The sequence below is a fragment of the Cherax quadricarinatus genome, chromosome 6, assembly GCF_038502225.1.
Source record: "Cherax quadricarinatus isolate ZL_2023a chromosome 6, ASM3850222v1, whole genome shotgun sequence".
Taxonomy (NCBI): Eukaryota; Metazoa; Arthropoda; class Malacostraca; order Decapoda; family Parastacidae; genus Cherax; species Cherax quadricarinatus.
The window spans coordinates 12,706,211-12,732,858 of NC_091297.1; the positions used below are offsets into that span (position 1 = coordinate 12,706,211).

The following is a 26,648-nucleotide window of genomic DNA, read 5'->3' on the forward strand; positions in this document are numbered from 1 at the left end:
GGTCTGATCAACCAGGCTGTTACTGCTGGCCGCACGCAAGCTGACGTGTGAACCACAGCCTGGTTGGTCAGGTACTGACTTTAGGTGCCTGTCCAGTGCCTTCTTGAACACAGCCAGGGATCTATTGGTAATCACCCTTATGTATGCTGGGAGGCAAATGAACACTCTTGGGCCCCGAACACTCATTGTATTGTTAGGTAAGACACATATGCAACAGTTAGGTATCTTTATTATGAAACGTTTCGCCTACACAGTAGGCTTCTTCAGTCAAGTACAGAAAAGTTGATAGAAGCAGAAGATACTTGAAAACGATGTAATCAGTCCATCACCCTTAAAGTTTTGAGGTGGTCAGTCCCTCAGTCTGGAGAAGAGCATTGTTCCATAGTATGAAACAATATTGTTTCATACTATGGAACAATGCTCTTCTCCAGACTGAGGGACTGACCACCTCAAAACTTTAAGGGTGATGGACTGATTACATCGTCTTCAAGTATCTTCTGCTTCTATCAACTTTTCTGTACTTGACTGAAGAAGCCTACTGTGTAGGCGAAACGTTTCATAATAAAGATACCTAACTGTTGCATATGTGTCTTACCTAACAATCTGTCGGTATTTTATACCATTTTAATGTTCACTCATTGTATTGTCTCTCAATGTACTCGTGGCGCACCTGCTTTTCATCAGGGAAATGTTGCATCTCCTGCCAAGTCTTTTGCTTTCATAGGGAGTGATTTTGGTGTGCAGATTTGGTGCCAATCTTTATACACTCTCCAGGTCTGCAATGTTGCCAGCCTTGAAGGAGGCCATTAGTGTACAGCTGTATTCCAGCCTAGAGACCACAAGCAATTTGAAGAGAATCATCATGGGCTTGGCATCCCTAGTTTTGAAGGTTCTCATTATCCCTCCTATCATTTTCATAATGGATGAGGTAGATACATCGTTGTGGTCTTTGAAGGCGAGATCCTCTGGCATTATCACTCCCAGGTCCTTCACATTACTTTTCCGCTCTATTGTATGGTTAGAATTTGTCATATATGTACTCTGATACATTTTTAATTTCTTCACATTTCCCATTTCTGAGTACATAGTTGAAATTTCTCCTTGTTGAATTTCATAATGTTTTATGTGGCCCATTTGAAGATTTGGTTGATGTCCACTTGGAGTCTCGCAGTGTGTTTGATGGAGGTCAATGCCATGGTAATCCGGGTGTCATCCGCAAAGGAAGACACGGAGCTATGGCTTACATCTCTATGTCAGAAATGAGGATGAGGAATAGAATGGGAGCAAATACTGTGCCTTGTGGAACAGAGTTTTTTATCGTGGCTGCCTGGGACTTTACTCTGTTTACTACTACTCTTTGTGTTCTATTTGTCAGGAAGTTGTAGCTCCATCTACCAACTTTTCCCGTTATTCCTTTATCCCGCATTCTGTGGGCTATTACACCATGGTCACACTTGTCGAAAGCTTTTGCTAAGTCTGTGTATACTACATCTGTATTTTGTTTATTCTCTACAGCATCCAGGACCTTGTCATAGTGGTCCAGTAGCTGGGACAGGCAGGAGCGACCTGCCTCTTCAAAGTCTTGTGGAGTTAGAATAATATCCGAGATTTTTGAGATGACCAAATTTTGTTTTTTTTTTCATAAAGAATTCATTTGGATTGTCGACCCTTAGTCTGGGCAGTGGCTCGCTGAACACTGAGTCATATTGGGACTTAGTATCTCGCTCATTTCTTGGCTGTCATCTGTGTATGTCCCATCCTGCCTAAGCAGGGGCCCAATAATAGATGTTCTTTTCCCTTAGATTTGACATAAGAAAAGTATTTTTCAATTTCCTTTATGGCTTTTAGTTCTTCCTGTGATTCTTGTCTCCTGTAAGATACCTTCAGCTTAAGTTCGATATCTGCAATTTCACTGACTAGTGCCTCCCTTCGTATTTCAGATATATTGGCCCCACTCAGCAGCTCTGTGACTCTTCGCCTTCGTCTGTATAGGGAACGTCTCTCTCTTTCTAGTTTATATCTTTTCTTTCTTTTTCTTAATGGAATGTGTCATGAGCAGATCTCAAGAACCACAGAATTCATTTTTTCAAGGCAAATGTTCGGGTCCGTGTTGTTTAGGATATCTTCCCAGCTTGTTTCATTTAGGACATGGTTTACTTGATCTCATTGTATGTTTTTGTTATTGAAATTGAATTCTGTGAAGAGACCTTCATGACTGCTCACATTCTGCTGGTCAGGAGCCCTGTACATACATGTCTGTACCTCTATTATGTTGTGATCTGAGTGTATTGTCTTTGATACAGTTATATTACATATCAGATCATCATTGTTAGTGAAGATGAGGTCCAGTGTACAGTGGACCCCCGCATAACGATGGCATCACATAGCGATTATTTCGCATACCGCTTACTTTAATCGCAAAATTTTTGCCGCGCATACCGATTAAAAACCCGCTCACCGATTTTCGTCCGAGACGCGTCCAATGTGCGCCCTCAGCCAGCCTCACATGTGCCGCCCGTGCCATTGTTTACCAGCCAGCCTCCGCGGTAACATCCAAGCATACACTCGGAATATTTCGTATTATTACAGTGTTTTCGGTGCTGTTTCTGGAAAATAAGTGACCATGGGCCCCAAGAAAGCTTCTAGTGCCAACCCTACACCAGTAAGGGTGAGAATTACTATAGAAATGAAGAAAGAGATCATTGATAAGTATGAAAGTGGAGTGTGTATAGCCGACCTAGTCAAGCTGTACAAGAAACCCCAATCAACCATCGCTACTATTGTGGGCACCAGAAAGACAATCAAGGAAGCTGTTCTTGCCAAAGGTTTAACTGTGTTTTCGAAACAAAGATCGCAAGTGATGGAAGATGTTGAGAGACTCTTATTGGTGTGGATAAATGAAAAACAGATAGCAGGAGATAGCGTCTCTCAAGTGATCATATGTGAAAAGGCTAGGAAGTTGCATGAGGATTTAATTAAAAAAATGCCTGCAACTAGTGATGATGTGAGTGAATTTAAGGCCAGCAAAGGTTGGTTTGAGAGATTTAAGAAGCGTAGTGGCATCCATAGTGTGATAAGGCATGGTGAGGCTGCCAGTTCGGACCAAAAAGCGGCTGAAAAATATGTGCAGGAATTCAAGGAGTACATAGAAACTGAAGGACTGAAACCTGAACAAGTGTTTAATTGTGATGAAACAGGCCTGTTCTGGAAGAAAATGCCAAGCAGGACCTACATTACTCAGGAGGAAAAGGCACTCCCAGGACATAAGCCTATGAAAGACAGGCTTACTCTTCTCATGTGTGCCAATGCTACTGGTGATTGCAAAGTGAAGCCTTTATTAGTGTATCACTCTGAAACTCCCAGAGCGTTCAGGCAAAAGAATGTCCTCAAGGATAATTTGTGTGTGCTGTGGAGGGCAAACAGTAAGGCATGGGTCACTAGGGAATTTTTCTATAACTGGTTACACCATGCATTTACCCCCAATGTGAAAGATTACCTAACTGAAAAGAAATTAGAACTTAAGTGCCTCCTGGTGTTAGACAATGCCCCTGGTCATCCTACAGACGTGGCAGAGCGACTTTATGGGGACATGAGCTTCATTAAGGTGAAGTTTTTGCCTCCTAATACCACTCCTCTCCTGCAGCCCATGGACCAGCAGGTTATTTCCAACTTCAAGAAACTGTACACAAAAGCTCTGTTTGAAAGGTGCTTTGTAGTGACCTCAGAAACTCAACTGACTCTAAGAGAGTTTTGGAGAGATCACTTTAATATCCTCAATTGTGTAAACCTTATAGGTAAGGCTTGGGAGGAAGTGACTAAAAGGACCTTGAACTCTGCTTGGAAGAAACTGTGGCCAGAATGTGTAGACAAAAGGGATTTTGAAGGGTTTGAGGCTAACCCTGAGATGATTATGCCAGTTGAGGAATCCATTGTGGCATTGGGAAAGTCCTTGGGGTTGGAGGTTAGTGGGGAGGATGTGGAAGAGTTGGTGGAGGAGGACAATGAAGAACTAACCACTGATGAGCTGATAGATCAACTTCAAGAGCAAGAGGCCAGACCTGGGGAAACTGGTTCAGAGGAGGGGAGAGAGAAATTGAAGAAGTTGCCTACTACAAAGATTAAGGAAATCTGTGCAAAGTGGCTTGAAGTGCAAACCTTCATGGATGAAAATCACCCTCACACAGCTATTGCAAGCCGTGCTGGTGATTATTACACTGACAATGTTGTGAAACACTTTAGGCAAGTCATAAAGGAACGAGAGGTACAGGCCACTATGGACAGATATCTTGTGCGAAAGAAGTCCAGTGACTCTGAAGCTGGCCCTAGTGGCATTAAAAGAAGAAGGGAAGTAACCCCAGAAAAGGACTTGCTACCTCAAGTCCTAATGGAAGGGGATTCCCCTTCTAAACAGTAAGAAGATAATGCTCTCCCCTCCTCCCATCCCATCAATCATCATCAGATCTTCAATAAAAGTAAGTGTCATGTAAGTGTGCATGCCTTTTTCAGTTTGTGTGTATTAAAATTAACATTTCATGTGGTAAAAAATTTTTTTTTTCATACTTTTGGGTGTCTTGCACGGATTAATTTTATTTCCATTATTTCTTATGGGGAAAATTCATTCACATAACGATTATTTCGCATAACAATTACCCCTCTTGCACGGATTAAAATCGTTAACCGGGGGTCCACTGTATTTTCTAGTCTTGTAGACGCTACTATTTTGGTGAATTTGGTGCAGAGATTTAATAGTTCGTGTGTTTGTGAATTTTCATCTGAGCTGCCTCCCGGGGTGATCTCTGCTAAAACGCTGTTTGCTATACTCCTCCATTTTAGGTGTCTCAAGTTGAAATTTCCTAGTAGTAAGATGTTTGGGGTAGAAGCTGAGAGATTTTCCAGACAGTGGTCAATTTTCTCAAGCTGTTCCTGGAACTACTGGGAAGTTGCATCTGGAGGCTTGTGTACTACCACAATGACAAGGTTTTGGTTTTTAATCTTTACTGCCAAAACTTCAACTACATCATTTGAGGTGTTTAGTAGTTCTGTGCAAATGAGCAACTCTGTGACATACAGGCCAACCCCCCCTTGTTGCCTGTTTAGTCTGTGGCATCAGAATAGGTTATAACCTGGGATCCATATTTCGTTGTCTTAATGATCCTTTATGTGAGTCTCTGTGAATGCTGCAAACATTGCATTTGACTCTGTGAGCAGTCCCTTGATGTAAGGAATTTTGTTGTTTTTTGATGGCTTTAGACCCTGTATGTTTGCAAAGACAAATGTCGTTGTACTGGTGAAATTTAGGGGGTTTTATTTGCTGGCTCCTACCTCCATTCATTGTGGTGTGACATAAATGCTACCCACCTCCATTCATTGTGGTGTGACATAAATACTACCTACCTCCATTCATTGTGGTGTGACATAAATGCTACCTACCTCCATTCACTGTGGTGTGACATACATGCTGCCTACCTACCCACAGTCACTGTGTTCTATGTGATATAAATGTCAGCCTGGCCACCACTGGTAAGTCTCTAGTCTCCTGACTCTATGGCAGTTGGAGAGCAAACTGCTACTTTTGTAGTCCCTTATCGACTTTTGTATTCTTATGTAGAATATTATTCTTAGTAGTAATGGGACAATACCAAAATTTTTACCAATACCAATACTTATTTTTAGACCAATGTTGATACCATCAAAGTTTCCCGATACCCACTGATACTGATACCATCAAAATTATAAATACTGGTATTCAATTTTAGGACTATACCAATAGCATTAAAACCAGCCAATACCCTCCAATACTTGGACATACCCTTAATTCTTATGCAGTTCACTTATTATTCAGGTGAAAGGCCATGATAAGATCAGACTATCTAAGCTACTTGCTTTACTTATCTAAGAGCCTGGTGATGCTTGATTATCTTGACTATACACTTAGTGCTTGTGGGAGAGATCTGCAGGGGATTTAATTTGCTTCTACCTGCACACTTCCCATAAAATGCACTTAAAAATTAAAACTGATAGTAAAAATATTTAGTAGGTAGTAGGTTGGTAGACAGCAACCGCCCAGGGAGGTACTACCGTCCTGCCAAGTGAGTGTAAAACAAAAGCCTGTAATTGTTTTACATGATGGTAGGATTACTGGTGTCCTTTCTTCTGTCTCATAAACATGCAAGATTTCAGGTACATCCTGCTACTTCTACTTAAACTTAGGTCACACTACACATGCATGTACAAGCATATATATATACATATATAATGCATATATTTTCTTACTAGTTCTTGTTCTTGTTTATTTCCTCTTATCTCCATGGGGAAGTGGAACAGAATTCTTCCTCTGAAAGGCATGCATGTTGTAAGAGTCGACTAAAATGCCGGGAGCAAGGGGCTAGTAACCCCTTCTGTAAACATCACTAAAGTTAAAAACAGAAACTTTTTTCTTTTTGGGCCACCCTGCCTTGGTGGGATACGGCCAGTTTGTTGAAAGAAGTAAGAATATATAGTAGGTAGTAGGTTTGTAGACAGCAACCACCCCAGGGAGGTACTACAGTCCTGCCAAGTGAGTGTAAAACAGAAACCTGTAATTGTTTAACATGATGGTAGGATTTCTGGTGTCTTTTTTCTGTCTCATAAACATGTAAGATTTCAGCGTGTCTTGCTACTTCTACTTACACTTAGGTCACACTACACATGCATGTACAGTACAAGCATACACAGCGGAACCTTGACTTACGAGTGTCCCAACGTAAGTTTTCTGAGATAAGAGCAGTCCCTGGGTCGATTTTTTGCTCTGAATTACAGCCAACATTTGAGTTAGGAGCAAACTCCCCCATCAATGCAAAACCTGGACACCTCACTTGTTTATCTATGATTTCATGCTTTAATTCCATGGAAATCATCCTCTTTTTCTTCTCAGCATTGTCCTTTACACATTTTCTTAGGACCCATGCTTAGAAAAACGAAATTTGGTCAAATGACTGTCAAAAATGTAAGTAAAGCATGAGAGAACTGCTCCCACAGCGTGGTAAACAATGCACTGAGTTGCTGGCCTTCATTATAATAATAATTATTATTAATTATTATTATTATTATTATTAATTTAGGTAACTAGAGCACAGATCGAATTCCCTAGATCAAGAGCCCTTCACCAGCATCAAGGTTCTTTGATGCTGAAGGGCTCTTGATCTAGGGAACTGGATCTGTGCTCCAGTTGCCTAAATTAATAATATTATTATTATTATTATTATTATTATTATTATTATTATTATTATTACGATACAGCTTCAGTTCCCTAAATTAATAATAAAAAATATTATTATAATACTAATAGCTTCAGTTCCCTAAATTCATAATAATAATAATAATAATAATAATAATAATACGTACATAATAATTCAGAATGCTGCTGCTAGTTGGCACAGCTGATGCCAAAACATCCGCTAAGCAGTGCACATGTTTACATCAGTGTGGGAGCAGTTCTCTCAAGCTTGCTTGCAATTTTTTTTTTTTACATGCATTTGGCCAAATTTCTTTTTTCTAACCATGATTATTATTATTATTATTATAATCAAAGGGGAAGCGCTAAACCCGGAGGATTATACAGCGCCTGGGGGGGGGATGTGGAAGGCATTCAGGCTTAATTCGGGGAATTGGAGCACAGATCCAATTCCCTAAATCAAGAGCCCCTCACCAACATCAAGGAACCTTACTTGAGGGGTTCTAACCATGAGTCCTAAGAAAATAAGCGCAAAGGACAGTGCTGAGAAGAAAAAGATGATGATTTCCATGGACTTAGCCAGGCAATACCAGCTTAGTACATCTATGTAGATACTAAAGCTGTATCAGTTATGTTCAGTGATTAAACAAAACAATGTTATGTTCAGTGATTAAATAAAACAATGTTATGTTCAGTGATTAAATAAAACAATGTTATGTTCAGTGATTAAATAAAACAATGTTATGTTCAGTGATTAAATAAAACAATGTTATGTTCAGTGATTAAATAAAACAATGTTATGTTCAGTGATTAAACAAAACGATGTTGTTGGATGTTTATAGGGCCACTGACATCATTCACCGCAGCCTCAACCTCCCCCACCATCAACATCCCCCACCATCAACATCCTCCACCCTCAACCTCCCCCACCCTCAACATCCCCCACCATCAACATCCTCCACCCTCAACATCCCCCACCCTCAACCTCCCCCACCCTCAACATCCCCCACCCTCAACATCCTCCAAACTCAACATCCCCCACCCTCAACATCCCCTACCCGCAACCTCCCTCACCCTCAACATTCCCCTACCCTCAACATCCTCCACCATCAACATACCCCCACCCTCAACATCCCCCACCCTCAACATCCCCTACCCTCAACATCCCCCACCCTCAACATCCCCTACCCTCAACATCCCCCACCCTCAACATCCCCCACCCTCAACATCCCCTACCCTCAACCTCCCTCACCCTCAACATTCCCCTACCCTCAACATCCTCCACCATCAACATCCCCCCACCCTCAACATCCCCCACCCTCAACATCCCCTACCCTCAACCTCCCTCACCCTCAACATTCCCCTACCCTCAACATCCCCCACCCTCAACATCCACTATCAACATCCCCCACCCTCAACATCCCCAACCCTCAACATCCCCCACCCTCAACATCCCCCACCCTCAACATCCTCCACCCTCAACCTCCCTCACCCTCAACATCCCCACCCTCAACATTTCCCACCCTCAACATCCCCCACCCTCAACACCCTCCATCCTCAACATCCTCCACCCTCAACACCCCCACCCTCAACACCCTCCATCCTCAACATCCTCCACCCTCAACATCCTCCACCCTCAACACCCTCCAACCTCAACATCCTCCACCCTCAACATCCCCCACCCTCAACATCCTCCACCCTCAACACCCCCACCCTCAACACCCTCCATCCTCAACATCCTCCACCCTCAACATCCCCCACCCTCAACACCCTCCATCCTCAACACCCTCCACCCTCAACATCCTCCACCCTCAACATCCCCCACCCTCAACATCCTCCACCCTCAACATCCTCCACCCTCAACATCCCCCACCCTCAACATCCTCCACCCTCAACACCCTCCATCCTCAACATCCCCCACCCTCAACACCCTCCATCTTCAACATCCCCCACCCTCAACATCCTAGACCCTCAACATCCTCCACCCTCAACACCCTCCATCCTCAACACCCTCCATCCTCAACATCCTCCACCCTCAACCTCCCCCATCTCTGCTCCAATTGCGTATGTATACACTATATAAACAGTTTAACATTTCTTTACATTCTGTAGTGTATTATGATTTATGTTTTTATATATGATATTTCTGCAATTAGCCTCACAAATACTCTGTTTTCTCTTACAATAAGAGCATGAGAAGATACTATAGTCAAAGTTAGACAGGAAATGCAGATGCTTCCGCCGCTGCCTCTGCCACCATATTATGGCCTATTTTATTCATTCTAGAGTATATATCATGTTTATGTGTTAATTATATTGTTTATTATGTCATAGTAGATGAAATGTGATAGATAAATAAGCCGTGCAGTTAATATTATTGTCATATTCAAGTATTTTGTCTTGCTCCGGAGTGCAGGAACAGAGTAATGGTTTTCCAATTAATTTAAATGAGGAAACTGATTTGATATTCGAGTAAACTGAGTTATGAGCTAGGTCACGGAACGGATTAAACTCGTAAGTCAGGGTTCCACTGTATATACACACACCCCTCTGGGTTTTTTTTCCTATTTTTTTTATTATTTCTTGTTCTTGTTTGTTTCCTCTTATATCCTTGGGGAAATGGAATAGAATTCTTCCTCCATTAGCCATGTGTGCCGTAACAGGCTACTAAAATTCTGGGAGTAAGGGGCTAGTAACCCCTTCTCCTGTATACACTACTAACGTTAAAAAGAGAAACTTTCATTTTTCTTTTTGGGTTACCCTGCCTTGGTGGGATACGGCAGATTTGTTGAAAGAAGAAATAAGAATTTTCATGTTATCTATTCCAGCAGGGTATTAACTAACCATACAGCCAGTCTCAGGTAGTCCCTCGGCAGCACGTTGCCATGTGAATTCCAGACTGTCTTACAGTAAACTACAAATGAGCCAATCTCAATTTAACAGTTTGTATTTGTAGATAAAATCTGGCAAATTGTACATTAATATTGTACTGCTTTTGTAAGAACGAACCAGAGAAATCTGCTTAAGGAGCATTAGTGTAGCAATGGAGCATCTATTATATAAAATGAATACTTAACATACATATTAGAGTAATATTTTCTAACTGACACCACATCTTTCAAAACTGTCCATTTTAATTTTTTTTTATATCAGGCCACAATGTCCTTTACCTTTGATGGGTTTCAGTTTTTTTCCTACTGCTGCTGTCTAGCCCTGGGCCAAGCTTGTCTGGTACTTGCCTGGTTAATCAGGCTGTTGGCTGCTGGTGGCCTGCTGGCCCACATATCCATCACAGCCCCGTTGATTCAGCACTTGACAGAGACACTTGTTGAGTTTCCTCTTGAAGACTTCTACACTTGTTCTAGCATAGTTATTTATTTAAAAGGAGAAAAGAAGACTGAATGGCAACAAGTACCTCTACACACTGTCACTGATAGTGTGGTGGGGTGTGTGGCCACTCTACATCTTATATTTTCTCTTCACAAAAGTACCCTGCTGATTGCTACAATTCTTTATGTGATGTCAAACTTATCCACAAACTTCACAAATGTCCTGGTACTTTTTAACAATTAAATATCCAAAAATAAGCTTTTTGAACATATCCCCATCTTCCCTTCCTTGTTAATGTTTACTATCTTTATCTGAAAAGATTTAGGACTGGGCTGGGCTGGGCTGGACTAGTTGTAATACTAATATCTCAACCTTTAGTGAACCTGAAAAACCTAATAAATAACAAGTAATTAAACAAACATTACTTAACACTTGCTGGCGACTTCAACATCAACCTTTATCAAGCCAAGGGCCCTCAAGTAACAGACTTCATTAACAGTATGAATAATTCCTTGCTCATATCAGTTATAACCAAATCAACAAGATTAACTTGACCAAATCTGGACCAATATATTAGCTCCTCTAAAAAGCAGGAATAATCACAGACAATACTATTGATAACTACCCCACCTTCCTCATAGCCAACATATGTAAGCTACCCCTTGAATGATGTCACTACAGCAGTAAATTACATTGACTGACTGACTGGCACAGTGTTTACTGATGACAGGGGCCAGTCAATGAATGGGCAAAACTTTTTCTGCAAAAAATACAAAATTTTTACAATAGACATTGTCTTGTTAAAACTAAGCAGATCACAGCAGAGACTAGGTACACATGACTATCAAATAGCATCCTCAGGTCCATAGATACCTGGTTACCTGGAGGTTATTCCGGGGATCAACGCCCCCGTGGCCAGGTCCATGACCAGGCCTCCCGATGGATCAGAGCCTGATCAACTAGGCTGTTACTGCTGGCCGCACGCAGTCCAACGTACGAGCCACAGCCCGGCTGATCCGGCACTGACTTTAGGTATCTGTCCAGCTCTCTCTTGAAGGCAGCCAGGGGTTTATTGGCAATTCCCCTAATGCTTGATGGGAGGCTGTTGAACAGTCTTGGGCCCCTGACACTTATGGTGTTTTCCCTTAGTATACCAATGGCACCCCTACTTTTTATTGGGGGCATTTTGCATCGCCTGCCCAGTCTTTTACTTTCGTAGGGAGTGATTTCTGTGTGCAGATTTGGGACCATTCCTTCCAGGATTTCCCAAGTGTAGATTATAATATATCTCTCCCTCCTGCATTCCAACGAGTACAAGCCAAGTGCTTCCAAGCGTTCCCAGTAGTTAAGGTGCTTGACAGAACTTATACGTGCAGTAAAGGATCTCTGTACATGCAGGTGAAATCTGCGATATCACCTGCTTTGAATGGAGATGTTAATGTACAGCAGTATTCCAGCCTAGAGAGAACAAGTGATTTGAAAAGGATCATCATTGGCTTGGCATCTCTCGTTTTGAACGTTCTCATTATCCATCCTATCATTTTCTTTGCACGTGCAATTGTGGCACTATTGTGATCCTTGAAAGCGAGATCCTCAGACATTAATACTCCCAGGTCCCTTACATTATTTTTCCGCTCTATTGTATGGCCAGAGTCTGTAGTATACTCTGTTCTAGTTATTATCTCCTCCATTTTCCATAACGGAGTAGTTGGAATTTGTCCTCATTGAACATCATATTGTTTACTGTTGCCCACTGGAAAACTTTGTTTATATCTTCTTGGAGGTTTAACCGCGTCCTCAGCAGATGACAGCCTTATGCAGATCCTAGTATCATCCGCAAAGGATGATACGGTGCTGTGATGTATATCTCTGTCTATGTATGATATGAGGATGAGGAATAAGATGGGGGCGAGTACTGTGCCTTGAGGAACAGAGCTCTTCACTATGGCAGCCTCCGATTTAACTCTGTTGACCACTACTCTTTGTGTTCGATTTGTTAAGAAGTTGAATATCCATCTCTCCACTTTCCCAGTTATTCCTTTAGCACGTATTTTATGGGCTATTACGCCATGATCGCATTTGTCAAATGCTTTTGCAAAGTCTGTGTATATTACATCTGCATTCTGATTTTCTTCCAGTGCATCCAAGGCCATATCATAGTGATCCAGTAGTTGTGAGAGGCAGGAGCAACCTGCCCTGAACCCATGTTGCCCTGGATTGTGCAGATTTTGGGAATCCAGGTGATTTGCAGTCCTGCTTCTTAGCACTCCTTCAAAGATTTTTATGATGTGGGACATCAGAGCTATTGGTCTATAGTTCTTAGCTAATGCTTTGCTGCCACCTTTATGGAGTGGGGTTATATCTGTTGTTTTAAGTGACTGTGGAATTTCACCCATGTCCAAGCTCCTCCTCCATATTATACTTAGGGCACGTGAGAGGGGCTTCTTGCAGTTCTTAATGAAAACAGAGTTCCACGAGTCTGGGCCCGAGGCTGAGTGCATGTAGATAAGAAATATGTTTATGAAAAATAATATAGATGAGGCTTAGTAACTAAAGAACAAACCAAAAACTATAATTCAGTCCTTACCACACTAATAAGGAAGTCTACACAACTGTATTATGCTAGCAGGTTCAATGAAATAAGAGGTCATATGAAAAAGACCTGGGAAACACTCATATCCTGGGCTCTTGGAAGTTGACAGAAACCAGAGATATTGTCCTAAGCAAACCCAATGAATCACATCTCCAGCCTATAGAAACAGCCAATAAGTTAAATGATTTTTTCTCTACCATAGGATCAAGTCTAGCTAGCAAAATTTCAAGTACCAATACATGAGTGATTACCTTGTTGAAAGTTTCCTAAGCTTCCTCTATCTTGCTCCAGCTAATCCTATTGAAGTCACCCTGATCATAAATTCACTGAGAAACAAGTCGGGAAACTTAATACAAGTACCACCACTATTGTTCATAAGAGCATCTCAAGTCCCTTCACCCACCATTACAATATTGTTCAACAAATCACTAGAAACCAACACTTTCCCAACAGTACTAAGAATAGCAAGGGTTATCCCAATATACAAAGATGGAGACCTAACAGATGTAAATAACAATAGATCATCCAAAATTTTTGAAAAATTAATCCACAAGTGATTATACTCTTTTCTAGTATCACTCAATATACTCAGCCCCTCTCAGTTTGGTTTCAGACCAAATAAAAGCACAAATGATGCAGTTATGATAATGCTAGATGTACTTTATATAGTTCTTAACCCTTAACACTGTCCAAACAAATTTACGTTCACATGCGTAGTGCTCCAAAACTAGATCTACGTTATTTTACATATTTTCAAATAGTACGTATAACAAAAAAAAAATGTAGATCAAATTTTTTTTTTACACATTTTCAAATGTAAAAAAAAAAAAAAGATCTAAGTTTTTTTTACATACTTTCAAATGTTGAAAAAACGTAGATCTATGTTTGGACAGTTTAAGGGTTAAAAACAATGAATATCCACTAGGCCTCTTTATTGATCCTAGGAAAGCTTTCAATACAGCAGACCATAGCATCCTGAACCTCAAACTTGAGCATTATGGTATCAGAGGTCATGCACTTGCTTGTATAAAGTCCTACCTTACCAACAGACACATAGGAGCCCCACAGGGCAGTGTCCTCGGCCCTCTGGTTTTCCTCATATACATCAATGATCCTGAAAATGCATCTCATCAACTTAAACCTGTTCTTTTTGCTGAAGAGACAACCTAAGTCATCTCCCACCCAAATCCAAATTCCCTCAATAACAACCTGGATGATCAACCTAGATAACTAACAATAAATTCACAACTAACAATAAATTCACACTTAACAATGACAAGACCTTCTACATGATGCTTGAAAACAGAGCAATAAAGGCCCAACTAAATGTTATGATTAACAGTTCTTCCATAGCTAAAAAAATGAAGGAAAATTCCTAGGTCTGTTCCTAGATAGCAACTTGAAATTCAACACCTACAATCAACACATTACAAAAAAAAAGTATTTAAATCAGTTGGCATCCTCTCTAAGATACACTACTATGTACCTCAAACAGCACTACTTACACTGTATTACTCTCTAGGCTATCCCTATCTCACCTTTGCTATTTCTGCCTAGGGATCCACTAGAGAAAATCACCTAAAGCCAATAACAACAAAAAGCAGCAGTACTGCCAGACAACACACTCCCACACTCTTCAAAAACTTAAACCTACTTAATATACATAAAATTCACTCACGCTACTGTGCAGGCTACATATACAGGACAATAAATTCTAATGTCAATCCTGCCCTGAAACTTTCTTGATAGATGCAACAGAACCCATAGACAATACTAGATACAAAAATCTCTATGATATTCCTGGTATCTAGCTTAATCTTTGCAAAAACTCACTGTGCATAAAAAAGACCTAAAAATCTGTAACTCTCTATCTGAAAATTCCAGTCTCTAGTAGTCAGCTGCTTCACAGCTACTGTTAACCCTTTCAGGGTTTCCGACGTACTAGGGTTATTGATGTACTAAAACGCCTAAATTCTAGCGCCTTCAAATCTAGTGAGAGAAAGCTGGTAGGCCTACATATGAAAGAATGGGTCTATGTGGTCAGTGTGCACAGTATAAAAAAATCCTGCAGCACACAGTGCATAATGAGAAAAAAAAACTATGACCATGTTTTTGATTTAAAACAACTTTTCAGTGTATTTTCGTATGGTATTTATGGTTGTATTCTAGTTTTCCTGGTCTCATTTTATAGAACGGAAGACATATTACAGAAATTGAGATGATTTTGACTGGTTTCACAATGAAAAGTACCTTGAAATTGAGCTCAAATTAGCAGAAATGTTCAATTTTTACCAAATTTCAAAAGTAATCATGCCAAGCGTCCAATACACGTCAACTGGTGAGTCTAACATTCTTTCACAAGTGCACTGATATTATTTACACCATTTCTACACTAATGCAGTAGTCTGCATAACAGTAAATCTTCTATTTTTTGTGAGAAAAAAATTCAAAGTGGAAAGCAAAACAGATGTAAGAGGGGCCTGGGGATGTGACTAATGAACAGAGAAAATGTTATTTTAGTGCCAGGAATGTCTGTCTTGCTTATTCTGGACCCTATTTGGAAATTGGTATCTTCTGAAATTTGTGTGAAATTTGCAAAATTGCCAATTTCTGACCACTTTATTTGATACTTGAAATCGGTAAATGGGTGGTTTCTTGTACTCATTCGATAGACAAAATGGAGTTCTAGCAAAATAGATATGATTTTTGTCGACTAGTACACCGAAATTGGCCAAAAATAGGGCTTAAAGTGGGCGAAATCGCCGATGCGTGAACCGTCGAGACCGCTAACTTTGCGAGAGCATAACTCCATAAGTTTTCCATCAAATTTCATAATTTTAGTGTCATTATGATTGAGAAAAGATTCTTTATCATTCATACTTTTGGTGTCATTATGATTGGGAAAAGATTCTTTATTATTTCATAAGAATTTTTTTTTTTTCCGAAAAATTTTCGACCCTGAGAACGAGTTTAGAAGAGGGCCTCTTGACCCTGAAAGGGTTAAAGAACACCTCCTTTCATTTATGTGATCCTAACAGAAATTAATTATGCTGGATAATTCTTTCAACCTGTATTTTCTCTGTCACTGTTCATCATTCCTTCAACTCGTGTACCTTGCTTCATCCCTAATATATCACTAATTATAATTTTTTCATTGAATTGCTAAGTACCTCCAATATAATAAAAAGTACGTATTCTTATTCTCCTACACTTGTAATCATAATAGTTTTAAGGCTGCCAGAAATGCTCTGCATAATAAGGGGCTTTCTATAAAGTAGTTATATATGTCAATCACCATAATTGTATTATATTATATTATTATTGTATTATATTATATTATACTCCACTTTATAGCAATAAAGTTTGTTAGCAGTAAGTAGGTACCTGGGTATTAGTTGACTGCTGTGGGCTGCATCTTGAGAAGGGGTGCTTTGAAATGAGCTGAGGCAGGATAACAGCTCTCAGCCTGTAAACATATTCAACATGCATACACCCCTTGTGTGTGACATTGGCTACTGTTACTTATGTGGGTTTTACAGTGTTGACAGTCATTTGCTTCTATTTACTGCTATGTTGAAATTTCCTTTTTATCAGTCATATAAATTGTAGAATTTTTTTTTTACACAAGTAAGGTTTAACCCTTTCAGGGTCCAAAGGCCAAATTTCTAAGTGCGCACCAGTGTCCAAGAATTTTCAAAAAAAAATTTTTTTATTTTTTCTTATGAAATTGTAGAGAATCTTTTTTGAAGGTAATAAAACAAAAAGTACAAAATTTGATGGAAAATTGACGAAATTATGCTCTTGAGAATTTTGATGTGTCAACGATATTTACACATCAGCGATTTTGCCGACTTTGACTCCCATTTTAGGCCAATTACTTTATTCCAGTCGACCAAATTCTTAGCTATTTCACTAGTATTACTTCTATTATATAGACTGAGCACAAGAAATCGCCAACTCAACTGTTTCAACTACAAAATAAAGTGATTGGAAATTGGTAATTTGGCCAATTTAGTGCAAAGTTCAAAATATTCCAATTTCAAAATAGGGTCCAGAATAAATAATGCAGGCATTCCTGGCACTAAACTAACATTTCCTCTTTTCATTAGTTACGTTTTCAGGCTTTACAAATGAATTCCATTTTGATTTTTAATTCACATAATGAATTTTTATTCAAACCAAAAAATGGAAGATTTACTGTCATGCAGTATTGTAATAATTGTATAAATAATATCATCACATTTGTGAACGTATATTAGACCCACCAGCTGGCGTGTATTAGACGTATGAGGTCATTTGTTTACTCTTGAACATCGGCAAAAATTTAACATTTCCGCTACTTTGAGCTCAGTTTCAAGCCATTTTCAGTACTAAAACCAATCAAAATCATCTCTATTTCTGTAATATGTCTTTTCCATTCTATCAAATGAGACCAAGAAATCGCAAATACAACTATAAAAAACATACGAAAAAACACTGCAAAGTTGCTGTTTTAATAAAAAATTACGGTCTCAGTTTTTTTCTTTCATTATGCACTGTGTGCTGCAGGATTTGTTTTGTGTGGTGCACACATACCACATAGATGTATTCTCTAATATCTAGGCCCAAATTTACCGCTCACAGCTTATCAGAGTGAGCTGAGCTCATGACGTTGATCTACGGTTTGGACCCTCAACGTAAAGCCGTAGATCTACGGCACGGACCCTAAAGGGGTTAAGAAATACTAGTAAAATGCTTGTTGAAGTCTAACTGTCAGCTGGTGTAGTTTGCCTCACACATATATCCCTCCTACGATGATCAGAATGTTTGAAGCGATTGATCATTGTGCATACACTCATCTCTGAGAGAAATACTGAATTAAACTGCACACTGGTACTGGTATATTCATGCATCCTGTTTTGAATACTGTTTCTCCTGACCAGCAGGCTCGATTTTTAATGCATTCCATGTTCAGCTTGTCTATTATGAAAATATACACAATGGCTGCAATGTCATTTTCTGATTTTACTTTTTACTAACAAAATATTAAGAGATAAGAAAATGCAGGTTTGTGGGTATTATATCTGAACTATGGTAATAATTTTCATTGAGTTCCACAGTTATCTAATGTATACATCCATAACAAATGCACCTCTAATGGCCAGTAACATTTAATCAATAGTCTAGGTCATTCAAAATATTGGACAACTCATCCAGTGTTATGTTCCCAATGCCATCATTTATTCTAGAAGAGTGAATTTTAATGTCAACTACTGGTATCTGGAAAGCACAATCTTTCATGAACCTTCACAAGAGGAAGTTCAAAGTTGTAATATCAGGGAATTGCAGGGAAAAAGGGGTGGTATTTGATGGGGCCATCTGTCATTCTGCCAGGGAACTTCATGTTTTGATAATTATACTCTCTTATGCATCAAACTGCATTAGCTAATAAGATTTAATTGGCTTCTGCTTTATATTAAATTTTAATATTTATTCATATTACCATACTGAATTGGTGCTTTTTATATACATACTCTTTAGTAAAGTAAGTAATAAGCTTTAAGCACTAGAAAAACTACAGTACAGTACAGTAGTAATTCCAGACATACTTTATCACTTAAAATGACAAGAGCAAGTGGGTAATGGCTTCAAGGCTGTGTTATTTGACTTGTGGGAAGAAAGAAACTTCCCTCACCTTGATCTAATTACTTATCACACATTCATATGCAACTGCAGTGCTCTATTATTATTAATGATAATAAATGTATGACAAAAAATATGGTATGAAAGCAATACTGTAATTAACAACAGTGTATTCTCAAATTCAAGTTCTCCTTCTATGCACAAGTAATTACTAACTTTTATGGTTTATAATGGTGATTGTTAATTAAAAAAAAGCAGCTGCTACATTTACTCACTGTATTGGTTTTATACTGCAACTGTATACATTTCTATTTAATGAAACATCTCACTACTTAGTCAATATGCCAAATTCAGACCTTATCACAATCCATTACACAATCTCAAAAATACCTATACAGTAAATGCACTAATTAAGTACCAAAAATACATCAAATGGTACAGGGGCTAGACAAAATGACACCTAATCCCTTACTTGGAACATCCATTAACCCGTAAACGGTCCAAACGTATATGTATACGTTTTTTCAACATTTAAAAGTATGTAAAAAAAGTAGATCTTTTTGTTTTTTTACATTTGAAAATGTGTAAAAAACTTTGATCTACTTTTTTTTTTGTTATATTTGAAAAAATGTAAAAAAAAAACGTAGATCTACTTTTGTAGCACTACACATGTGAACGTAGATCTGCTTGGACCATTTGCGGGTTAACATATCACATTAACAATAGTTTATGGTATCTCTAATCTATATACTAACTAAAGTAGAAGTAAATTAAACTTAAATGCTAAAAATGTCATTTTTTAAAGATCGAACCTCTATATGCAAGCATTGATAGAAATAAACAAAATATAGTTCGTTCTTTCTTATTTACTCATTCTTATTTACTTATGCCTTGACAAAGGTACAGTAATTGTATATGTTATTTGTAAAAGAGGGCTGATCATAAATAATAATACACAGTATATATATATTATGAACATACCTAGTAACATCAAACTTCCTTGCCATAAGAAACTTGATGGCAGTGTTCCATGACAGAGGTCCCACGTTCCTTGAACGTCGTAACTCATTCACTTGCTCCACAAACTCTTTCGTCGCCTGTGGAATAAAAATTATTTGAAAAAAAAAAAAAAAAAGTGATACAGTGCAACATTAAGACATCAGGAAATGTAGTGCAACATCTACAGTAAAAAAAAAGAAGGCTGCAGTCAAAGACTACTGCATTAGTTAATGTTTGACATTGATGTACTGTACACACAACCTATGTACACCTTCAAATAAGTACAATAAGAATTTTTTATGCAAATTTTTACTCTGGGAAACATTAGCAAAAATAATAAATGATAAACTTTATTTCTACAAAGTACAATTTACAACTGATTTAAGAATAGTTGACATTACTGATATACCTAATAGAAAGCCCCTGGTTATGCAGAGCACTTCTGGCAAACTTAAATAAACTTATAACTACTGGATAAATAATTAATTTGGTTTACAGGAATGTTAAACCTTGAAATCTTTGACATTAATTCTAATACCCTGGATTATGATTATTAAGTCTGGAAATTTTTTTTCAAAATAATTTATTTTAATTTTCTGTAAAAAATTAGCAGTTACTGCAAATGGTGGTCAAATACAAATGCAAATACTAATTATATTTCAGCATTACAGGACATACAATAATCTAAAGGCCTGTAGAATGCATAGCATCTCAGGCTAAACTTAAACTAAACTATACTTAACCCATTCACTGTCTCTTATTTAGATCTACATTACTGAAGCTGGGTCACTTATGTAGATCTATGTATAAATTCTCTGTACATGTATCATCATTTGTGGATACCAAAATAAGCATGAAAATCACCTACGGAGAAGATGTGGAAAAAATGCATGAGTAGACATAAGCAAAGTTTTCCAATGGGCAGTGGAGAATAACATGACCTTGAATGGTGATAAGTTCCAGCTGCTAAGATATGGAAAGAATGAAAAACTCAACAATGACACTGTATACAAAACTGAAGAGGATCACCAAACAGAACAAAACTAACACACAAGTAAGTATGAGAGCAATTACGTCAGCTGAAGTTTCTTTCAAAGAACAAAATTAAGCAAATATTATGACAGCCAGGAAAATAACAGGTTGGACAAGGAGAACTTTCAAAACAAATGAAAGGTTACCAATGGCAACATTATTCAAATTGCTTGTGTTCTCTAGGTTATTGTTCTGTGTAGTAGGATGTTCAGGGCAGGAGAGATGTCAGAACTGGAACAAATACAGAAATCATTTATGGCCTACATAGATCCAGGAAAACATAAATTACTGGGAATGCCTCGAAGTCCTAAATACACTCACTGGAGTGGAGGAAAGAAAAATATGTGATAATATATACGTGAAAAGTAATTGAGGGCCTAGTACCAATTCTGCACACTGCCATAAGAAATGAGAGAAAACCCAGTGAAAAAACAGGGGTGTCATGGACACTGTCAACATTCATGGTCCCAAAAAATCTTACCAGATTTAGATTCACTGCCAGTACAAGTGTAGAAGTTTTCAAAAGGAAACTGGACATGTACCTCTGCCAAGGGCCAGATCAACCAGGCTGTGATGGATATGTGGGCCAGTGGACCACCAGCAGCAACAGCCTGGTTGACTAGGCAGGCACTACACAAGCCCAGCCCAGGGCTGGGCAGCGAGAGTAGGGAAAACTCTTGAAACCCTCAAAGATAAAGTTGTAGTCACTAGAGGCAAATTAACCAGTGACCACAAAACACGTTTAAAAAATTTCACACATACTGAATATTTCTGTTTAATTAAAGACAATTTCTTAGATTTTTTTTTTCAGCATCTTATGGTTTTTAACAGATTGAAATCCTTGCTTAAATTAAGCACCCTAGATTAAATTCCTGGCTTAAGCCCTTCCCCCAGACTGAAATCAAAGCAGTGGGTTACAATAAACCTACAACTGATCCTTGTTATCCAGCACTTGGCCACAACCTCAATTTCAAGTAATGTACTAGCGCTGTGGACCACTTTGCAGAATGGTAGTGGCAGTTATTCATTTGGTTTACCTTGTACATATTACTGTTCACCTCATATGTATTATGATGATGTGTGCACCGTGAGTAATGTGAAGGTTACTGCAACACAAGACAAACATTTCTCTCAACACACATACAATTACATGTAAATATATATATTATATTAAAACAAAGCACGCTAAGAAAAAATGTCACTAGTAACAAAAACCAATATGAAGCATCATGTGAATGGATACATGTAATATAACTAGTAACACAGTGAATTGTTTTCTGCCTGGTTACCCATAACCTCACTTTAAAGCTTCAAGAGTGCACATGCACTCTAGCACCACACATTCTAGTACTACACACTTTAGCACCATGCACTCTAGCACTAGCACCACATACTCTAGCACCACACATTCTAGCACCACACATTCTAGCACCACACATTCTGGCATCACACATACTGACACCACACATACTGACACCACACATTCTAGCACCACACATTCTAGCAGCACACATTCTAGCATCACACATTCTGGCATCACACATACTGACACCACACATTCTGGCATCACACATACTGACACCACACATTCTAGCACCACACATTCTTGCACCACACATTCTGGCATCACACATTCTGACACCACACATTCTAGCACCACACATTCTGGCATCACACATACTGACACCACACATTCTGCACCACACATTCTGGCATCACACATACTGGAACCACACATTCTGGCACCACGCACTAGCACCACGCCCTCTTGTATCTTACACACACACACACACACACACACCACACACACACATGCACTCTCGCACCACTCATGAACAATAATCTGGAAGCTACCTGTAACTGTGTGATTGTACAGCTGTACGTGTATTTACAACTGTACATGTGTGTACTGTGGGATCAGTGTGTGTGTGTGTGTGTATGACGAGACTGCTGCCATCTACACCTAAACTATTCTGGCAGACATGACTGGCTCCTGGCCTGCCTCATACCCACTCTTAAAACTGTGCATCGAAGTTGTGGGCTCACCATGTGATGTGACACCCACAGAGTAACGGCTCGTTGACAACCTTGATTAACAGCTCGTTTACAATTTTCATTAACGGCTCGTTTACAACCTTCCTTAACAGCTCGTTTACAACCTTCATTAACAGCTAGCTCATTTACAACCTTCATTAAAATAAAAATATGTTGCTACTGAGATGTTTTTATCCAATAATGTTTATGATGTTTGGAAGTTTGCCTATGATTTCATGTTTTGTTTTTTTTACTCTTCACTTATCATAGATTCATATGTAGCACTGTGTGTACACACACCGGAGGGCCCCGCTTTACAGCGTCTCGCCAATGCAGCGGTTTTCAATTACAGTGGACCTTCAGTTAACGGCAGCATCAGCTAATGCCAAAATTGGATAACGCCTCGCTTTGGTGTAAAAAAAATTGGTTCGGATAACACCTAAAAACTCAGGAGCTTTCGTCCCGAATGTGTCGACGTGGCAGCACAGCACCCTGAGTGGGCCCGGCCACTCACTCCGTGTACCAGCCAGTGTGCCATTGTTTACAAAGCCAGTGAGGACGATTCCATACGTACATGCGATATATTTTGTATTATTCCTTTGTTTTTGTTTGACATTGTAATTGCTAAGTAAGCCACCATGGGCCCCAAGAAAGCTTTTAATGCCAGCCCTATGGTAAAGAATGTGAAAAACACATATAATTTAAGAAAAAGTTTGTAGAAAAATACGAAGTGGTAGAGGGGGGTAATGGTTGTGATGGTGGTAGAGGGTGGTAGTGGTTGTGATAGTGGTAGAGGGTGGTAGTAATGGTGGTATGGTATGATAAGGCATGGTGAGGCTGCCAGTTCTGACAAAAAAAGCAGCTGAAAAATATGTGCAGGACTTTAAGGGGTACATAGAGACTGAAAAATTAAAACCACAACAAGTGTTCAATTGTGACGTAACAGGCCTGTGTAGGAAGAAAATGCAAAACAGGAGCTACATTATTCAGGAGGAAAATGCACTCCCAGGACACAAGCCAGAAAAGGACTTGTTACCTTAAGTCTTTATGGAAGGGGATTCCCCTTCGAAACAATAGAACACCTTCATCCTCCGCCCTCCTCCCGTCTCATCACTCATCAACGAGCCCACAATAACAGTAAGTGTAATGTTATTATTGTTTTATTCTTCATGTATCATTGTTTTCTGTGTAGGGAAATGTATATTTCACGTAAAAAAATTATTTTGTTAACCCTTAAACTGTCCAAGCAGATCTACGTTAACATGCGTAGTGCTCCAAAAGTAGTTCTATGTTTTTTTTACATATTTTCAAATACATGTATAACAAAAAAAAGTACATCAAAGTTTTTTTACACATTTTCAAATGTAAAAAAAAAAAAAAGATCTACTTTTTTACATACTTTCAAATGTTGAAAAAACGTATATACAGTGCACCCTCGACCAACGATGACATTGATTAATGATAAATCCGACTAGCGATACATTTTAACGCAAAAATTTTGCCTCGGCTAGCGCTAAAAAACTCGACCAACACTATTCGTTCCGTCTGAGACGCGTCCACTTTTGGCCAGTGTTTACAAGCCAGCCAGCCACTGCGGTCGCTTCCAAGCATACAATCGGAACATTTCATATTATCACAGCCTTTTTAGTGATTGCACCTGCAAAATAAGTCACCATGGGCCCCAAGAAAGCTTCTAGTGCCAACCCTACAGCAAAAAGGGTGAGAACTACTATGGATATGAAGAAAGAGATCATTGCTAAGTATGAAAGTAGAGTGCGTGTCTCCGAGCTGGCCAGGTTGTACACAAAACCCCAATCAACCATCACTACTATTGTGGGCAAGAAAACGGCAATCAAGGAAGCTGTTCTTGCCAAAGGTGCAACTATGTTTTCGAAACTGAGATCGCAAGTACTCGTAGATGTTGAGAGACTGTTATTGGTGTGGATAAACGAAAAACAGATAGCAGGAGATAGCATCTCTCAAGCGATCGTATGTGAAAAGGCTAGGAAGTTGCATGACGATTTAATTAAAAAAATGCCAGCAACTAGTGGTGATGTGAGTGAATTTAAGGCCAGCAAAGGTTGGTTTGAGAGATTTAAAGGGAAGGGAAGTAACCCCGGAAAAGGACTTGCCACCTCCAGTCTTAATGGAAGGGGATTCCCCTTCTAAACACTAAGACCATCAACACTCTCCCCTCCTCCCATCCCATCAATCATCACCTGATCTTCAATAAAGGTAAGTGTCATGTAACTGTGCATGTCTTCTTCAGTTTGTGTGTATTAAAATTAATATTTCATGTGGTAAAAAAATTTTTTTTTTCATACTTTGGGGTGTCCTACACGGATTAATTTGATTTCCATTATTTCTTATGGGGAAAATTAACTTGACTAATGATAATTTTGACTAACGATGAGCTCTCAGGAACGGATTAATAGCATTAGTCGAGGGTCCACTGTATATGTTTGGACCGTTTACGGGTTAAATACTTTTGGGTGTCTGGAATGGATTAATTGGATTTCCATTATTTCTTATGGGGAAAATTAATTCGGTTAAAGGAATGGATTAAAGGCGTTAAACTCGTTCTCAGGGTCGGCACTGTATATCATAAAGACCCAAAAGTTCTACAATTTAAAGTTAGCGACGCATTCCTTCAATTTCAAAGTATACAGTCCATTTTTTCTATCGAATGTAAGAAACCCCATTTATGAAATTCAACTATCCAGTTTCAGTACATTTTGCCAAGACTGTGCACACTGACCACATAGACCCAATCTTTCATATGAAGGCCTACCAGCTTTCTCCCACTAGATTTGAGGCCGCTAGAATTTATGAGTACTAGTACGTCAAAAACCCCTACGCGTAAAACGTACTAGTACGACGAAAACCCTCAAAGGGTTAAAGGCGTTAACTGAGGGTCCACTGTATACCCATTCTACATTTATTAGGACTTCCTTCAATAAATATACAGTGGTACCCCGAGTTTCGTACATAATTCGTTCCAGAAGGCTGTTCGACTACTGTTGCCGAATGAATCTGTTCCCATAAGGAATACTGTAAATTAGATTAGTCCGTTTCAGACCCACAAAAATACACTTACAAAAGCACTTACAATAATGCACTTACATAACTGTTCGAGTTGGGAGCATTACGAAACTCGGGGTACTTCACCTATCACTATAAGCCAAGGACAAAAATGTTTCAAGTGATATGTGCACTGTATATAATTTTTTTTTTAGGCCTAGCTCTACTCCTCATTTAATATATGATAATGTAAAAAAATTTTCAGGCTTTTATATGCATTTGAAAGTGAAAAAAGGTGATGTTTCACTTTACAGCAATTTTGGCTTAAATCAACTGACTCACTCTTTCATTTGGTGGGTTGGGAATATTGTTACTAAAATGACAATTGATTAACTGCACCATCATTTTATCAATATGAATTTTTATTAATTTACAGTGGACCCCCGGATTACTTCACCATTGGAATTCGTAATATTCGGAATAAGCAATGTTTTTTTCATCAAAATATTGGCTTGGTGATCGTCACTGAATTCGGTATTAGTCATTCGTCCTGAACGTGTCCGCTCGGCCCGAGCAGTCCAACACACCATTTACAGCCAGTGTGCCATTGTTTATCTGCCAGTGAGGACGATCCCACGCGTTCATACGATATATTTTGTATTACGTATTCCATTCTTTTTAGTGCTTGCAACTGCTAAATAAGCCACCATGGGACCAAAGAAAGTTCCTAGTTCCAGCCATCCCTTTGGTAAAGGGCTGAGAGAGTGGGGAGAATGTGCCTTTTTCAGTGATTCTGCAATATGT

The 26,648-nt window shown here is 39.0% G+C and overlaps 1 protein-coding gene across 14 annotated transcripts in view; it reads right to left on the reverse strand.

Moving 5' to 3' along the window:
• Positions 1-26,648, reverse strand: part of Ptpmeg2 (Protein tyrosine phosphatase Meg2) — a 775,124-nt gene that overhangs the window by 74,163 nt on the left and 674,313 nt on the right. For 13 of the 14 annotated variants that reach the window (XM_070080395.1, XM_070080413.1, XM_070080421.1 and 10 more), the window contains one exon: positions 19,740-19,855. In XM_070080395.1, coding sequence (XP_069936496.1) covers positions 19,740-19,855 — 116 coding nt within the window. Of the gene's footprint in view, positions 1-14,174; positions 14,252-19,739; positions 19,856-26,648 lie in introns of those variants that run through there. The other variant, XM_070080437.1, reaches the window with a different exon arrangement.